This window comes from Aquarana catesbeiana, linkage group LG08, assembly GCF_042186555.1.
Source record: "Aquarana catesbeiana isolate 2022-GZ linkage group LG08, ASM4218655v1, whole genome shotgun sequence".
NCBI lineage: Eukaryota > Metazoa > Chordata > Amphibia > Anura > Ranidae > Aquarana > Aquarana catesbeiana.
Genome location: NC_133331.1, coordinates 154730456 through 154749231, shown reverse-complemented (window position 1 = coordinate 154749231; position 18776 = coordinate 154730456). Strand labels below are relative to the sequence as shown.

The window sequence follows — 18776 nt, the reverse complement described above, 5'->3', positions numbered from 1 at the left end:
CAAGTGACAGCTTGTCTCTCAGCAGTCCCCACAAATCTGGTCTCCTCAGTGGCCCCCACTGAGTGCAGGATGGGGACAAGGGGGATGTGGGTGCCTGGGGTGCAGTGCAGAAGAAGGCGGAACTCTGCACCCTGTGTGTAGCGCAACCCTGAACCCTGCACGTAGTGCACCCATGAACTCTGCTCTCTGCTCTCTGCTCTCTGCACATAATGTACTCCTGGTATTTAATGCCCCTTTAAGACCCTCCCACTGTTAGTGAAATATGACCACACCCAGTATTTGATGCTGTTTGGAGGGTGTGAGTGGGGGGTCAAGGGGGTTTTGGGGGTCATGATTGAGTTCCTGCACCTATTTTCTGAGAAAAAAAGGCCATATATATATCTATATATCTCTATATAGAGATATATCTCTCTCTCTCTCTCTCTCTCTCTCTCTCTCTCTCTCTCTCTCTCTCTCTCTCTCTCTCTCTCTCTCTCTCTCTCTCTCTCTCTCTCTCTCTCTCTCTATATATATATATATATATATATATATATATATATATATATATATATATATATATATATTAAACACGTCAACATTTTTTAGGTATATATATATTTCTAAAGGTGCTATTGACATGAAATTCTCACCACATGTCGGTAACAACCCATGCAATCCATACATACAATGAGATCAAAACAGATAAGTTCAGAAATTAAGTTATGTGCAATAAAATGGAATGTCACAGGGAAAAAGTATTGTACACGCTAACTGAAATTTATTTAATACTCAGTACAAAATCCTTTTGTTGGTAATGACAGCTTCAAGATGCCTCCTGTATGGAGAAACTAGACGCATGCATTGTTCAGGTGTGATTTTGGCCCATTCTTCCACACAAACCGTCTTCAAATCTTGAAGGTCTCTTCTATGAACTCTGATCTTTAGTTCTTTCCATAGATTTTCTATTGGATTCAAGTCAGGTGATTGGCTGGGCCATTATAGCAGATTTATTTTCTTTCTTTGAAACCAATTGAGTTTCCTTGGCTTTGTGTTTGGGATCATTGTCTTGCTGAAATGTCCACCCTTGTTTCATCTTCATCATCCTCGTAGATGGCAGCAGATTTTTTTTTTTTTTTTTAGTCAGAAAGGTTTTTATTTTGCATAAAGAAACAAATACAGGTAGCATACAGATACTCGTATATAACATGTACAAATTTCGGGATTCTCATAAAGCATGTCACAGGAGCAGTTATCAACTACCTTAGATTATTGTAGACTGTTCCAATGATATGTTACCAGGAGCATCACCTGTCTTACCCATGTCTTTTAATTATACTAGGTCTAACATATGATATATTTCGCAGGGAGTATGACTCCATACAAGGTACAGATTTAAGCAAATACCAGCTATAATAATAGTACCCTTATATGCTGAACGCTCTAATGATTTCCAATCATATTAGAGTATAAAAAATAGTGAACCTGTTGTTCATTCAGCAGCAATATCAGAATCAACTCTCACTTTATTATAATTCCGACAACCTTAACTTGATTCGTTATGTTTAGTTCAATATTATATTCATTTTTAAAGTAAGGGAATATAATAGAAGGGAAAAACAGAAAAAAAAGGGATAGAAACAAAACAGAGTAAAGCCTTGCCATGCAGTACCTCATCATACATACTGTTTCATATTCCCCAGGGGGTGTCTTTTTTTTTTTTTTTTTTTTTTTTTTTTTTTTTTTTTTTTTTTTTAAATTTTTACGTTTCCTTGCATGCGCATAGTTACTATACAGTAGTCAAGTCTACATCAACCCAAGAGTAACCTATCCCTAACTAGTTGATGCGGGGCCAAACCAGGGACGTCCAACCACGCCTGCCATATGGAGAGGAATTTTTGTGGAGCCTTTCTACGTTGGTAGGTTATTTTTTCTCTTATTAGGATCCTATTCACGCTGTCTATCCATTGCCCCCTGGTGGGAACTCGCGGGGTAATCCACCACTGGGCAATTAATTTCTTTGCTATGTATAGTAAACGAAGAAGCGCTATACGTGTAGGTGGAGGTGCAAATTCTTCGTCTATTCCCCCCAGTACACAAACCACCGGAGTTCTCTCAAGAGGTACCATATATACTTCTGAAATCGTGTCCAGCACTTCCTTCCAATATCTGAATAGCTTGGGGCATTTCCAGATCATGTGGAGTAGATTTCCATGATCCCGTTCACATTTTGGGCACAGGGGTGAGTCTCTAATTCCCCACTTATAGAGTTGAAGAGGGGTTCTGTACGCCCTATGTAGAAGGTAAAGATGTGAAAGTTTCTGTGATGCAGAAAGTGACACCAAGGGGGCATTCATAAGGCATATCTCCCAGGTGTCTCCATCTATTGCTCCTATATCTTCCTCCCACCGCTGTCTGGCTGGTAGTCTAGAGGGATCTTGTATTCGTGCTATAAGTGTATTATAACATCTAGATATCATGCCCTTTTTAACTTCATCCATAAATACATCTTGTATAATCGGATGTTCTGTCGGTTGGATTCTAACATTTCTATTCTGGGTTTGTAAGGCATGACGCAATTGGAGGTATTTATAAAAATTATTATGTGGGATTCCAAACTCTGTGTGGATCTGTTGGAATGATTTGAGAGTATTGCCCTGGTATAACTGTGAGATATATTTGATGCCTGCGTCCTCCCAGCCCTTGAAGTCTTTTAGTTTTTGTATTTCTTTTAGTTGTCTATTTCGCCAGAGAGGCGTGCTGGACAGAAAGCCCGTGATGCCCATTAGTTTTTTGACATAGGCCCAAAGTGAGTTTAGTAATTTAACTGTAGGAGCTTCCGGGTCTAAGTGTAAGAATCCCGCCTCCAAAGTTGTCAGTGCTGTATAATTATTGTCTTCCAGCACCACAAGTTTACGGATCGGGTCTTTCGGGTCCAGCAGGCCCCATCCTCCTAGTTGTTGTAGTTGGGAGGCGAGATAATACATCCTAGGATGAGGGACTGCAAGTCCTCCCTCCTCTTTGCCGTATTGTAACGTTGATAATTTTATCCTCGCTATTTTTTTTCTCCATATGAGCTCTCTGAATTGGGTCTCTAATCTATCGAACCATTTTTTTGGTATCCAAACTGGGGAATTGTTAAAAATATAAAGCAGTTGTGGTGCCCAGACCATTTTAATAAGGTTAATTCTACCAACAACAGACAGGGGCAGTTTACACCAGGCCCTGCTTTTTTCGCGGAATTTGGTTAATAAGGGTGTTAGGTTCTGTTCAACATAAGTGGCTGGGTTAGGGGTCACCTGGATCCCTAGGTAGCGGAATGAGCCTACTTGTTGTATCATCTCTGCACCTAGTGGTAATGGAGTGTTCAGGGGGTCAAGCGGCATCAGCACTGACTTGTCCCAGTTAATGGAGAAGCCCGATAGCTCCCCGAAGTCCTTGATGAGGGACATAACCGTTTCTAATGAGTCTTTTGTGTCTCCTAGGTAGAGCAGGGTATCATCTGCGTACATGGACACTACATCTTTGTTCATACCTCTTTGGAATCCCGCTATTCTAGAGTCTCTTCTGATTTTTGCTCCCAGAGGTTCCAGGGCCAAGGCAAACAGCAGGGGCGACAGTGGGCACCCCTGTCTGGTGCCTCTAAACAAAGGAAAGGGTTCTGAAAGTTCCCCATTAATCCGTATTCTGGCCGTGGGCGCAGCATACAAAAGCTGTATCCATCGAATAAAGGTATCTCCCAATCCCATATTTTGTAATGTTTTCCACAGATAAGGCCACTCGACACTGTCGAAAGCCTTAGCTGCGTCCAGCGAAAAAATTGCTCTATTGCCTGTGTTGTCCACTGGGAGCTGTAAGTTCAGGAATAGTCTTCTTATATTTTGGGCCGTGGATCTCGTGGGGATAAACCCGGATTGGTCTCTATGCACTATTTTATGAATTACCTTGGCTAATCTGTTTGCTAACATCCGGGCCAGCAACTTAATATCAGATGTGAGTAGTGAGATGGGTCTGTAAGATCCTGGGGAATTCACATCTTTACCTGGTTTTAATATAACAATAATGATTGCCTCATTCATTGAGCTTGGCAATGAACCCTCCTTAAATGCTTCATTGTATACTTTCAGCAGTGTGGGGAGCATGGAGTCTGCATAGCGTTTGTATATCTCTGCAGGGAGGCCATCTATACCTGGTGCTTTATTGTTTTTAGTTTGAGATAGGGCAATATCCAGTTCTTCTGCAGTTAAAGGGGCATTGAGCATGACCCTATCCTCTAGTGAGAGACTGGGGAGTTCACAGCTATCTAAGAAGCGTGTTATTGCACTATCAGTGGGCGTAACTTTAGACGTATAGAGATCAGCATAGAAATCACCAAAGACCTTCAGGATATCAGGAGTAGAGCATTTCAGAGCACCCTGTGCGTCACATATGGCGGAGATGAGAGAGGTCGACTGTTGAGACCGCGCCAGTACTGCAAGCATATGACCAGTCGTCTCCCCCTCCTCAAAATGTGACTGTTGGAGAAAAAAACGTTTGTTCTCCGCCAGCTGCAACGCCAGTTGTCCAGACATTGTCTGTGCACTCAGCCATGCCCTCTTGTTGTCTCCTGTGGGATTGTTAATATAATCGTTTTCAGTCTCGGTGACTCTATTTCTTATCAATAGTTCCCAAGCCAGCAGATTTTTAACAAGAAAGTATTGGTACTTTTTTCTATTCATCCTTCCTTCAACGATATGAAATTTGCCAGGACCGTATGCTGGAAAACAGCCCCACACCATGTTGTTCCCGCCTCCTAACTTCACTGTTGGTATAGGGGTGTTTTTTGGATGATGTGCAGTGCTATTTAATCTCCAAACATGGTGTGTATTATGGCATCCAAAGAGTTCAATTTTGGTCTCATCTGACCAGACTATATTTTCCCAGTATTTCACAGGCTTGTCTAAATGTTGTGCAGCAAACTTTAAAGAGCTTCAACATGCTTTTTCTTCAGCAATGTAGTCTTGTGTGGTAAGCGTGCATACAGGCCATGGTGGTTGAGTGCATTACTTATTGTTTTCTTTAAAACAATTGTACCTGCTAATTCCAGGTCTTTCTGAAGCTCTCCACAAGTGGTCCTTTGCTCTTGGACAACTCTTCTGATAATTCTTTTCACTCCTCTGTCAGAAATCTTGCGAGGGGCACCTGATCGTGGCCGGCTTATGGTGAAATAATGTTCTTTACACTTCTGGGTTATGGCCCTAACAGTGCTCACTGGAACATTCAGAAGTTTAGAAATCCTTCGGTAATCAATTAGTATGCTTTGCAACAATAAGGTTGTGAAGGTCTTGAGAGAGCTCTTTGCTTTTACCCATCATGAGGCGTCTCTTGAGCGACACCTTGGTAATGAAAAACCTTTTTATAGGCCATTGGTTGAGACTGAACTAGCTGTTGTTACTTTGCACTGACAAGCGGCAGGATCGCTTTGTAATTACTGATAAATTGAAGCTGGTGTCTTGGCTTTTCATGCCTTTTTGCACCTCCCTTTCTTCATGTGCTCAATACTTTTTCCCTGTGTCATTCCATTTTATTACACATAACTTTCTAAACTTATTTGTTTTGGTTTCTTTGTATATATGGATTGCATCGGTTGTTATCGACATGTGGTGAACATTTCATGTCAATAGCACCTTTAGAAATATACTTGCCTAGAAAAATGGTGACTTGTTCAATACTTATCTTACCCGCGGTGTGTGTGTGTATATGTATATATATATATATATATATGTGTGTGTGTGTGTGTATGTATATATATATATATATATATATATATATATATATATATATATATATATATATATATATATATATATATATATTTATATATTAAGATTGGGGTGATCAGACTCAAGCGGGCGGTAGGTGCGTTTTCAATGATTGCTCCAGTCCAGAACGGTATTTTTAAGGGCATGGTAGCCCACTTTTATTGAAAAGAATGGAAAAGTTCACAAGACATCAGTACCCCACGCAGGGGGTTCCACCTTTGGACCCCTTTTACACTGATCCGCGGACAGCGTTAGCGGTAAAGCGCCGCTAGTTTTACCGGCGCTTTAACGTCGTTTTTGCAGCTATTCGGCTGCTAGCAGAGCGCTGGCGGCCGAAGAAAGGGTTAAATGCACCCGTGTAGCTCCACTGCTGAAGCACTTTGCAGGTGCTTCGGCAGCGGTGCCCATTAGTTTCAATGGGCGGGGGCGGTGGAGGAGCGGTGTATACACCGCTCCTTCACCGCCCCAAAGATGCTGCTTGCAGGACTTTTTTTTTTTTTTTTACGTCCTGCCAGCTATTTTTAGCCCTTTAGCGCCTGAAAAACCCCTCCAGTGTGAAAGGGGTCTTACTGTAACTTGCACAGTGACAATAAGTCAGCCTTCTGGCTTACTCTCTTGCCACACGGCTGCATCAGGCCTCCAGTTTAGGCCTTAGGTCTGCTCTTTAAACCAAAAAAGGGCCTCAGAGTCAAGCTTGCTCATAGTTTATGCACGATCAGCTCCTTGCTGCTCTGTCAGACTAAGGCCTGATTCACACCTATGCAGGTTGCAGTTTGCATATTGCAGGTGCATTTAGCATTTTTCAATACACGCTTTTGATCTATTAGAGTCTATAGAACCAAAAACCAGAGAAAAGTTCCTGGCCCTTTCCATAAAATGCACAGATGTGAAACAATGTTAAATGGACTTTAATGTGTTTCTACAAAACTGAAAGCGCACTAAACAAATGCATAGGTGTGAATCAGGCCTTAGGCCGGGTTCACACTTGTACCACAAGCGCTCATGGCGTGTGAAAATCAATGTTTCCCTTTGAGAGCCTTAACTTTTCCGACTTTGAAAATGCTCCCTGCACTACTTTGGTCCGACTTTGATCCTACTTCAGCCCTTTGAATATCACTGAATTCGGATCAAAGTTGAATCGCTGTCTTAACTGATCCGACTTTGGCATGCGATTTGTGCTCTGATGATCTTGAAGGGGAACTCCACGCCAAATTAAAAAAAAAAAACGACATGGGTCTCCCCTCCAAGAGCATACCAGGCCCTTCAGTCTGGCATGGATTTTAAGGGGAACCTCCACGCCGAAAAAATGACTGGGGGGCCCCCCAAAATCCATACCAGACTCTTATCCGAGCACACTGCCCGGCAGGTCTTGAAAGAGGGTGGGGATGAGCGAGCGCCCCCCTCCTGAACCATCAACATGGGGCAGGGTCACCGCCTGGGGCATGATGAGTGGTGACGTCATAAGGGGCGGGGCCTCCGGGTGGTGTCACCTGGTGTCCCCGCCCCACGCCAATATAATTGTGGCACACCGTGCACCCAGCATTAGAGCAGGAGAGAGCGCCGAGTCAACATCGGAAGAGGAACAGAGGGAGAAGACAGCGGAGAAGACCCGGCAAAAGAGCGAGAAGACAGCGGAGAAGACCCGGCAGAAGACAGCGGACAGAGGGAGAAGAACCGGAGAGGGCTAAAAGACATCAGTGGAGAGCAGAGTAGAACCATCAGAGGCAGAAAACATCAGCGGAGAAGGCAGAAGAGCCAGAGAGGGGAAAAGAAATCGGAAGCGTCGCCGGAGCTGCCTCAATAAATTCTTTTAAAAACCTGTGTACTGCGTTTTTATTTTTGATACTTTTTTTTTATTTAGGTGAATGGGTTGGGGTAAAATGTACCCCCAACTCATGCACATAGGGTGGGGGACTGGGATCTGGGAGCCCCCTTGTTATAGGGGGCTTCCAGATTCCAATAAGCCAACCGCCCACAGACCCCAACAACCAATGGCCAGGATTGTCGGGAAGAGGCCCTTGCTCCCATCAACATGGGGGCAAGTTACTTTGGGGTAGGGGGGCGCAGGGCCCCCCCATGTTGAGGGCATGCAGCCTGGTACGGTTAAGGAGGGGGGGCGCTCGCTCGTCCTCCACCCCCTTTCCTGACCTGCCAGGCTGTGTGCTCGGATAAGGGTATGGATTTGGGGGGAGCCGTTTTTTTCTGCGTGGGGGTTCCCCTTAAAATCCATGCCAGACTGAAGGGTCTGGTATGGTCTTGGAGGGGGAACACATGCTGTTTTTTAATTTATCGTGGAGTTTCTCCTAAAGATTCATACCAGACACAGTACTTGGTCTTGTCGGGGATCAAATTTGGATCCCCGTTCATTGAAGTCGAATGGATGTCGGACTTCAAGTCGCAGGGCAAAGTCGGATCCACAGTCGTACGACTGTCGTGTCATACCAGTGTGAACCTGGCCTTAGTCTGCCTCCGGGAGATATGCACGCTTTTTTTTTCCCCACCAAGAGTGGAACCCCAGCCAGACATTTTAGTTTTGGATAGATGGGGGAAGGATTAGACTCCCTGTAAAGCTTTACTGTGGTCTTTTTTTCCCTATTTGTTAGATTTCTCTTAACTTCCTGACCTGAGAACAGCAAAGGCAATGCTGTAAAATGAACTGTTACTACTCTCTGAAATATAATTTACATATATTTCTTTGGATCTATCTACTAGGCATAGTGATGTCCTTAGTTCTTTGGTGGAATTTCCATTGCAGATAATACATCATATTTGTGGTGTTCCTGGACAAATTAAAACGATACTAAAAAGGTATTTGCTGGCATTAAAGCCCAACTCCAGGTACAGTGGTTTTTACATGTTTGAACCTTAAGGCCTCATGCACACTGAACATTTTTACAGCTTCTGTTTTTGGCTTCACACATTTTTTCTGCACTCAATAAACTTGCCAGCATGTTCTCCTATGTGTCCATGCACACATAGGCTGTTATCCGTTTTTGGCAGGGGTGTTTTCTAGCTGAAAAAAAACTCCAGAACTAGTGGGCTTTGAGAGGAGTTTTTCAACTCTAAAAACACTCTAACTCTGAAAAAGCTGAAAATGGCTTAACACTGAAAAAGGTGGCCAGTCGGTGTTTATCAGCCTTTTTGAGCCATAAGGTTTTATGGGAGTATGCTTTTACTAAAAAAAAAACGCTACAGCCAAAATACACTAAACGCTAAAAAACGCTACTACAAAAACACTGAAAAACTCTTTCTACAGCTAATGCTACTGTTTTTTCCATCCATTCTGCATGAGGCCTTATCATTTTGTAAAACTCCAATTTGAACAGTCCTAAATGTCTTTCTGGGGTAAGTGTGTATAAGCCCCACCGAGCGGCTGCCGGAAACTGTAGCAATCACACCTTTAGCTCCCCAACACATCAGAAATGTATCTATTGCATACAACAGTTCCAATGTTGTGCCTACACCCCCTCCTACTGACTGGCCATTCACAGTTTGTGATGACACTGTCACCATGGTTTGTGAGTAGCTAAAAAGAGAAGGGGGCGGCAGAGGTACAACACCATAACTGTTATCTGTACTAGACACTGTTATGATGCAGAGGGAAACTCAACTGCTACTGTATGTTTCGGCAGCTCCTCAGTTGGACTTATACACATTTATTTCAAATTGCTATTTAATATTGTTTTACAAAATAGCAAAGTATTAAAAAAAACATCTGGATTTGGGTTTTAAGGCTACCACATTTCTGGCATTAGTGAGGCAATGCATCAAGATAAGATGTGCAAGTAACTTGCCAGCAGAATCTAAATGTTTAATTTAGAGGTTTATCTTTTTCAGTGCCCCAGATATCGGTGTTCTAGATCAGAAGTCACAGCATTGCTACCCCACCTACTAGCAATGCTCATTGGTCAGAGTGCGGTATGGTGCTATATAAGCCCAGAATTCAAGCATGCCTTCAAGTACTTTCAGGAGGGAATAAATGGCTAGCTGTAATTTGCCATAAACAGTGATCTGATTCCCATCAAAGTCACACCAATAGACCAACACAATGTACGTAAGCTGGTCACATACAAACCATTCAAATTTCTTGTGTCTTTATTGAACACACCCAATAAGCATTCACAGTGCTGTAGGAAAATAAGTGAATCCTTGGAGTGAATAGCTGGTCGAACCTCCTTTGGCAGCAAAGACTTTCAAGTAAGCGCTTTCGATAGCTCTAGATCAGACATGCACATCATTCAGGATGAATTGTTAACCATTCCTCTTAACAAAACTGCTTCAGCTCAGACATAGTCTGGTGTGAACAGCTCTCTTGAGGTCGTTTCACATAATCTTTACAGGGTTGGGGTCTGAGCTCTGACTGGGCCACTTCAAAAGATACATTTTCTTTTTCTGAAGCCAGTCTGTGGTGGATTTACTTCGCTGTTTAAGGTCATTGTCCTGCTGCATCACCCAACTTCTATAAAGTTTCAGCTGGCAGACACCCTGATATTATCCTGTAGAATATTTTGATAAACTTTTTTCTTTTGGTAAAAAAATGAATTCCCCTCTATGATGACACATGGTTCAGGCCCTGAGGCAATGAAGTAAGCCCAAATCATGATGTTTCCTCCACCAGACTTCACTGTTGGGATGATGTATTGATGTTGGTAATCTGTGCCCTTTTTGCACCATACATAGTGCTGAGTAGTCTTCCTGAACAATTTAACTTTTGTGTCATCAGATCACAAAACATTTTCCCAGCAGCATTGCGGTTTGCCAAGATGCTCCTTGGCAAACTTCAGGCGCACAGCAATGTTTTTTTTGGAGAGCAGCAGCTTCCTCTGCGGTGTTTTGTCATATATACCCTGCCTATTCAAAGACCTACGTATGGTAGGCTCATGAACAGAGATGTTTGACAGTTACAGTGATGTCTTCTAGCCTTTAGCTAGTACTCATGGGCTCTTCTTTACCTCATTGAGGATTTTCCGTTGTGACTTGGGAGTCATCTTGGCCGGGGGCCCACTTCTAGAAAGAGTAGCCACATTACTAAACTGTTTCCATTTATCGAAAATTTGTCTGACAGCAGGATGCCTAAACACTTTGATATTACTTTCTTTGCCTTTCCAGCCTTATGCTGATAAACTAGTCTTGTCTTCAGAGAGCTCCTTTTTGCAAGGCATGGTTCACATCAGGCTGATGCTTATTATGAACAGCAATCTTAAGTGTCTTGAGTGTCTTTTATTAGTCAAAGTAGCTTTATACCAAACTCATTTCATTAATTGGAGTCTAGGTGTGCAAACTACTGTCTCCATTTAGCTTTTGTTGAAGTAACTAGTCTTCACAGTTCACTTACTTTTTTTCTCCAGCTCTCTGAATGTTTAATCGGTGTGTTCAATGAAGACACGAGAAATTGTGTTTGCCTATTGTGACTTAGATGGGGATCAGATCAAATTTTGAGGCAAATTACTGCAGTTAATTCCATGGGGTCTCACCTACTTTTTTTTTTTTTTTTTTTTCTCTGTGAAACATTTCAAATTTTGTTCAGCCACTCAACTGTTTTACACTGCATAGCCAGGATGGTGATGGAATTCTTAATTATTGTTGCTTCTGGAGTCTGCCTGATCATTTATTCACTGAAAGAGCAAAAACACATCACTAAGGTCCTGCCTATATTTGTCTCTTCCTATAAGCTCCCAGAGCAGCTCCAGTCCAGTTACCCCTAAATGAAAACCTGTTAGATTGGCAGCACTGTTTAGTAAAGCAGCATCTGAGTCTCTATATTACCCTCCAGTTTTATTATTCCCTGTCTGATTACTGTAGCAAAGGGAACCTTGGGAATGTAAGATGTAAATACCATATTTTTCGGCGTATAATACGCAACTTCTTACCCTGAAAACAAAGGGTAAATCGTGCCTGCGTGTTATACGGTGATATCTATTTTTTTACCGGCGGGGATCAGGCGGTCCGCCCCCAGTGCCACCCATTGGGAGGGTGTCAGGGCGGCCGCCCCATCTCTCCTGGCCTTGGGACAGCGCTGCCAGCAATCTTTAAACTTAGGAAAACATTACTGCCAGCCCTTTCTCATATACCGTTCTTCCTGTGTCACTATCAATGTGAATCTAAGCCTCTAAATCCCTCTATTAACGCCACTCATTCTGGCCGCTCTCCTTCTCCCGCGTCACCTCCTCCTCGAGTGTAGCTTTTGATTGGAGGAGGAGACCGGTCATGTGACCGTCAATGAAAGAGAGGAGAGCAGTCACATGACCCGGGCCATGGCGTTAATGGAGGTATTTAGAAGCTTTGATTTACAATGAGTGACACAGGAGGAGCGGTGTATGAGAAGGGGCTGGCAGTGATGTTTTCTATAGTTTAGAGTATGCTGGTAATACTGTCCCAGTTAGACTGGGGGTCTCCTGGGAGTGCAGAGAAGGAGGAGGGCTTTATAATGAAAGGGGTCTGTCTACTATGCAGGAGCCTGTGTACTGTGCAGGGGGCTCTGTGTAACGTGCAGGGGGTTGTGGAAAGTTTTTTTTCCTGAAATTTCCCCCTTAAAGTTGGGGTGCATGTTATATGCTGATAAATACGGTAGCTTTTAGGACTTTACACAGGCAGTATTTTAAAACACAATTTATTTATTAAATATTGTATAGCTGGGCTTTTAATAACCAGAGTTTTGATTAAACGTTTTTGTTTCTAATTTTGTATGCAGGACCAGCAGCATTAAGACTTAGTATAAAACTTTTTCTGGGATTGTATTTCAGTTATGTTTTGCTATGAAGTTATGATGCGACAAAGGGTTTTGCAAGTTAGGACAAACTGGAGGGGGACCAGATATAGAAGTAGGGGCCTCTTCAGCCAGGATCCTCCTGCATTATATCCTACACAATGAGTAATTAGTTCATTTTGGCCCTGCAAAGATCATGACTGTTATTGCTTCCTGTGGAAGAAATCCCCAGTAAGCCACACTGTTGAAGATGCTCAGGGTATCCTTTCACTGTGGCCTTCATCTTCGCCTGTGCTCCCACACAAAGGCTTTCTGAGAAGGCCTGGCTGGGAATCAGCTGCAGGCTGAGCTCACCACAACAGGATTAGCTCCTCGTTAAAACTTTCTCCTTTTGATGTGGCCTTGTTGGAAGGAATCTGTCCTGTCTATGTGACTTAGTCAAAGCAGAATAAAGTGCTGATACCACAATCTCACTCATGTCATAGGACTTTCTATTTCATCTTTCCTTACCACTTCTAAAAACCCAGCATTACAAGGCAGTTTACTGCACATCAGTAACTACTATATGTATCATTCCTGCTGCTGTGTAATATAGATGGCAAAGCCAGTGTGTGTTCTCAGCCTCATGAGAAATTATTTAAATGCCTTAAATACATTTCAATGCATAGGAAGCTGACATAATGTCTTGTCCCTTGCGCAGTCAGATAATAAAATAATGGTAATGATTCAGATGGAACAACCATTCCTGCCACTTCTTCCTTTCCAGGCTACGTGAGAAGTTGGCTTTATATCATCAAGGCAGTATATACATAGACAATGTATAATCTTGGCTTGTAAATGTTAGTCTAAAAAGCATCAGATCCACAAAGCAGTAAAAAAGTATTTAACAATTTTTAAAGATGATTCTTTAACCATTTAACCCAACCCAAAGATGCAGTCTAAAGTGCTGAATGAGCTTCTCTGGGGGAATGCTGTTTACTTTAACAGGGTTTTACCAGGTTTTAGCTAGGGTTAGCAAGTTAAAAGCTTGTTTAAAATGTATATGCAAACCCTCACTTTGTAAAACAACCCATTCAGTTTAAAATAGAAATTAAAGGCAAAAACGTGTATAGTTATATATATATATATATATATATATATATATATATATATATATATATATATATATATATATATATATATATATATATATATATATATATATATATATATATATATATATATAAACACTTTTTTCTCTTTTTATAAGAGATCACATACCCTCTGTTCTCAGCTGCCTAAGAGCTGGGGGAGGAGAACCAGCAGTACACTGAGCTTCCCGGTAAAAGGCTGTGCAGGCGGGGGTGTATCAGGACCAGTCTGATCATTGGAGGAGAGCAGTCTGCGTTCTCATCACAGCTAGAGAACTGACCACGGTGTGTTCTCTTGCTTAGTGTGGTCAGTTTTTAATAGGAAAGCGGAGGGACTGGCAGGAACACCAGGGATTTCACACAAAGAAAGCAATACAAAGAGAACAGGATACTTTTATAAAAGTACATGGTACAGCAGGCACAAATCAGGCATATGAAATGCTCGGTTTACATATTCTTTAAGGTTCCATGCACACTGGGCTTTAAAAAAACCTCTATTTTCTTGGGAGTAAAAAGCGCTCATATAGAGCATTTGATGTACAAAGTTTAGGAGAGTTTTACTTTTTTTTTTTCTGCCAGTAAGCTTCAGTAAGGAACATGAACCAGAAGGTTTTCTTTTTCCTGCCTCTAAAAGTTGAGCTCAAAATATGCCTGTAATTGTCCTATTCACTTTAATGGGACGGCTGGTGTGGCGACAGTGACACAACAAGGTGAGAGGTATGGCGGCAGCAGGTGAGTGGATGCCCAATAACAGGCGCTGCCTGTTAGCAGGCAAAATGAAGGTTTCCTATTTAGAATAATAAGCTGTCAAGTTAGTAAAACAGAGATATCGGAACCAATTCAATCATACAGTTTGTAGTGTACATAGATTTGCAAAACAATGCGATAAAGGAATATTTTTGAACTTTGTTTTAGCTCATAGTTACTGTGATATTGTGTGAATGCATCAATGCAGTGCATGTTCTCACAGCTTGCAGAACTTGGATTCATTGAATGAGTTTACCAAAAATGTAAATATTGCAGAATATACAGCCTCATGCTACATAACTAAGCTCCATTTCATGCTGAATAAACTCAATTATTAATGTATCTTAAATAGAAAACTATCTTTAGATAGATTTTTACTCCAAAAGCATTTTATTAAAAATAATGTGATAAAAATAAAAAAAAATACAATTTAAATAAAAACAATCCGATTTTTTTTTTTTGATCTTTTTAAAAAAATTATCGATTTGTATCCACCCCGGAGCACTCCAATTGAGAACTGTTCTCAGCACTTACTGACTGGAGTTGAAGTGTATCTTAGGTACTTCAAAAACGTTAGTTGAAGCTTGTTAAAATATTTTGTACCCGCTTGTTCATTTTTTTCTTTCCATCACAAATACAGGCGCCTTTTGGCTTTCCTCTTTAAAGCCTTAAAACTTGAGTTATGTCTAAAATTCCATACTACTCCCCCCATCCCAGCCCACAGCACTATTTATATGTAGTATTGGTTATATAATCTCCCACTGTGCATACTGTATAAAAAAGAATGCCTATCCTGATTATATGCACCAGTCTGTAAGGCTTCATGTACACAGTGTTTTTTGTTAACGCTGTTTCTCCTGACAGGAGAAAATTGCTGTTAAAAACTCACCTAAGCTGCGTTTTTTTTTTCACACCAGTTTAATGGCATTTAGGCATGTTTAGCATCGTCCAACGTTTTTTTTTTCTGCCAAAACTCTGCTGCTCCAGTGCGGCAGTGGGTTTTTTTTTTTCCTGCCTCTAAACTCTCCTGCCACTAAATGCTGCTAAAAGCCTACTGTATGTGCGCATGGACACATAGGCTAACATGCAGAGGAGTTTAGAGGCAGGAAAAAAAAAACACCAGACGCCCATAGGAGCAGCTGTAGAATGTCCAAGTATGCATGAGGCCTAAATGAGCACAGCAATTAATGACTATGTCCATACCCTATTCGTACAGGTTAATAAAGAGTTTACCAGGACTAGTACTGCATTATCCTTGTGCGGGCAGAGCAGTAATAGGGAGAGTCAAGTCTGCATCTGAAGTCTGTTGTTATATTTAAGGAACTTAATAGGAGTGGGGAGTTATGGATTTGAAATGAAAGTGTATTTCGAATGTCTAGGTCCCCCTATTAGTATGCCTGTACCCTGCTACTTGGTCAACATGACAACATCTTGGGTCCGTCACATATTGTTTTATCTTTATTATTTAAGAGATTTTTTTTAATTAATAAAATAGCAGTATTTGTTTTTTTGACAAGTCACATCTACCAAATAAAATGTAGTATGCCTATTATTTTAAGTTCACATAAATTAAACTTACTGCTTTAAAAACATTTAATCATTGTTTTTTGTAAACTTTTTTTTTTCCCATGCAGCCAAGTGCTTTCGTTACTCCAGCTCCTATCACTGCTCCAGTGATGAGCCTTCCCTGTGAGCCTGACCTCCTTCAACCTCACCTGAGCAGCAGTCATGACCCTGGTCAGACACCCCCTGGTGCTCCTAAAGAAGCAAGCGCACAGGTAGAATCTAGACCCAGAGGACCCTCTCACACTTGACTTGCTTGCTCATTTATTAAGCACTAGGGATCTTGTTTCCTTTAAATCATCTTTCTGTATTTCAGAGCTTACATCGGCTGCCTGTAGAAAAAATAGAGAAGAAAGAGTTACCCGCAGAGCATCTTCCTCTCCAAAGAACATTCAGTGGGCTTGTGCAGCGCTGTTCTTCAGTAGCATCTGACCCAGTATGTTACACTATTCTTTGAAAATGTTTAAAAGCAATGTTAAGTTTTTTCTGTAATTTATTTTTTTAGTATGTGGAGCAGCCAGGTTTGCTTATTATATATGCAGAATTTGCTGTATATAAAATGGTTCCTAGTGGCTGTAATTTACTGCTGCCTCTCACAAGTCGTCAAACTCATTGAAAACCATAGATACCCTAAGTGGTTGATAACTTTTCTCAACAGCTGTTCTGCAGGGAGGGAGAATGAGGCTAAGCTTCCCACTAGAGGTAATCTACCATTTTCTATATTTAAAGGAAATCTGAGCAAAGAGAATCCTGGAGGCTGCCACTGATAGATTCCTTCTGCTAGGTGCCTGGATATCATGCTGGTCTAATGTTCTTTCCCAGTCACTGACCTGGAACATACATCAGGAGTTCTGACTTTAAGTTCAATTTTACCAAAAAGCGCCTTATACTGTCCCTTATGGCTAGAACAGCATATTGTGCTAAACGTACTTGCCAACCTGGGCTCCCTTTCTGTTAAAACAATGTAGTCCAAAACTGCTATTTAAAAGAAGCTCCTTCAAATCCTCTGTAGCCTGCGATTGCTCTGTGCCAAGTTATTGTAGAAGATCAGCGCCCCCTAGTACTACAGGAGAGAGTGCCCTCCTGTTCTTTCGGGCCTATGATGAGCTCAGTGGCTACGACAGGAGAGAGTACACACTACTCATGTGAGGCCTGAAAGAGCAGAATGTTACTTTAAGCCTAACTTTTTTTGCTGTATGCTTGTTGTAGTTCAGTGGCTCAGAGTGTGTTCAGAGAATCCACATTACAGCCATTACACATTACAGCTAGCATTTTAAAGGAGATATGCAGTGGCAGCCTCCAGGTTCCTCTTAGCTTAAAGTACAACTTAAGGGTTAAACTTTTTTCTCATTCGTTCATTGACAGACACAGCCTTCTTTATTCATAACCATAGGGTTATATCGCCTCCGCAGGAGTAGGACTAGGCAGAACAAAACAAAAAACTTGGCCACGCCGATGGGCTGTCCTCAGTCAGTATATAACCCCCTCCCTGCTGTAGGCATTCAGTTTTTTTCTGCCTAATCAGGAGTAAGGACCTAGTTCCCTGCTGAGATCTCTAGTCCTGGGAATTTTTGTTTGTTATTTTCGCTTTTCCTGGATTTTTTCTGGTGAGATCTACAATCAATTGCCGGGCTGGGCGACGGGACATAGCCCGACTGGACAGGGGCTGGCCCTGCAAGTTAAATGTCTCGCGAGGTCGCATACAACCAGGTCTCGGCCTGTGTCACAGCGTTACTCATGGCTGACAGCCCCCCACTTCGGTGGTGAGGAGGATCTGTCCGGGAGCGTTACCGGCGCATTTCGCTGGAGAGGTAAGTAGTCCCCTCCTCTCTTCCCCGGAGTGGTGTGGGGCGCGGGTACTCCCTGGGGTGATCGGTCCCTCCGGGGTTTTCCTCCACCCCCCCTTCCCCCCCCCTTCCCCCCTCCTACTTCTTCCCGGGTGAGGCCCAGACTTCTGGCCTAGGGGCTTTTTGGGACACACGGCCCCCTTTCTTCCACCCTCGGGTTTGTATTGGGGGGTATCTGGTGGCTGGGAGGTGGTTGATCAGGTGCCCTGCTGCCGTAATTTAGGCCACGGCTTTGCGACCTACCAGCTAGCATCGGTCCAGCCGCCCACCCCCCCACCCCCCGCGGGCTGCACACCCGCAGCCGGAGCTCGAAAATTTAGGCCGCAGCTTTGTGGCCTACCAACCGAGTGTCTGTTCAGGGCTCAGGATCGGTCTGGTTTCCCCGCGGGCTGCGCACTCGCGGCTAAAAATTTAGGCCGCGTCTTTTCGGCCTACCAGCTCTCGTTGGTCCAATCCCCCCACGGGCCGCGCACTGCGGCTGGCATCGGAAAATTTAGGCCATGGCTTTGCGCCTACCGACCAAGTGTCCGTTCTGGGCTCAGGATCGGACCCCCGGCGGGCGGCCTAAGATTTGGCCCACGGCTTTTGCGGCAGCCTACTGGGCCGTGGCTTTGGCAGCCTTCTAGGCCTTGTAGCCGCCCCTTTCCTGAGGGGTGGTGCTGTGGGGGTCGGCGCCCCTGTGAGAGGCTCTGGTGAGGGGCCCCGGTCTGGGCCCCCTGTGAGGGGCCTTGGTCTGGGCCCCTGTGCGGGGCCTCGGTCGACATCCCCTATGTGGACCTTAGGGGGCCCCCCCTGAATTTTTGGTGTAGGCATATAGCCTAGTATAGGGCACCCCTGCCCTCCCCTACCTCCTCTGTCAAACAATCCTATCTGGCTCCGCCGCACGGATGTGGTCACCTTGTGGGCTGGTGGCCACGCTCCCTAACCTGTCAGGGAGTGAGGATGACGGCAGAAGGGCACGAAGGGGCGCTGGTTGTCGCACTTATTACATCTGTCCGGGAACCTT

At 43.1% G+C, this 18776-nt stretch overlaps 1 protein-coding gene across 5 annotated transcripts in view; it reads left to right on the top strand.

Moving 5' to 3' along the window:
* The window catches only part of SEC31B (SEC31 homolog B, COPII coat complex component), a 387082-nt gene that overhangs the window by 323981 nt on the left and 44325 nt on the right, over positions 1–18776 (top strand). For all 5 annotated transcript variants that reach the window (XM_073596586.1, XM_073596585.1, XM_073596584.1 and 2 more), the window contains 2 exons: positions 15995–16138; positions 16240–16359. In XM_073596586.1, coding sequence (XP_073452687.1) covers positions 15995–16138; positions 16240–16359 — 264 coding nt within the window. The remainder of the gene's footprint in view (positions 1–15994; positions 16139–16239; positions 16360–18776) is intronic.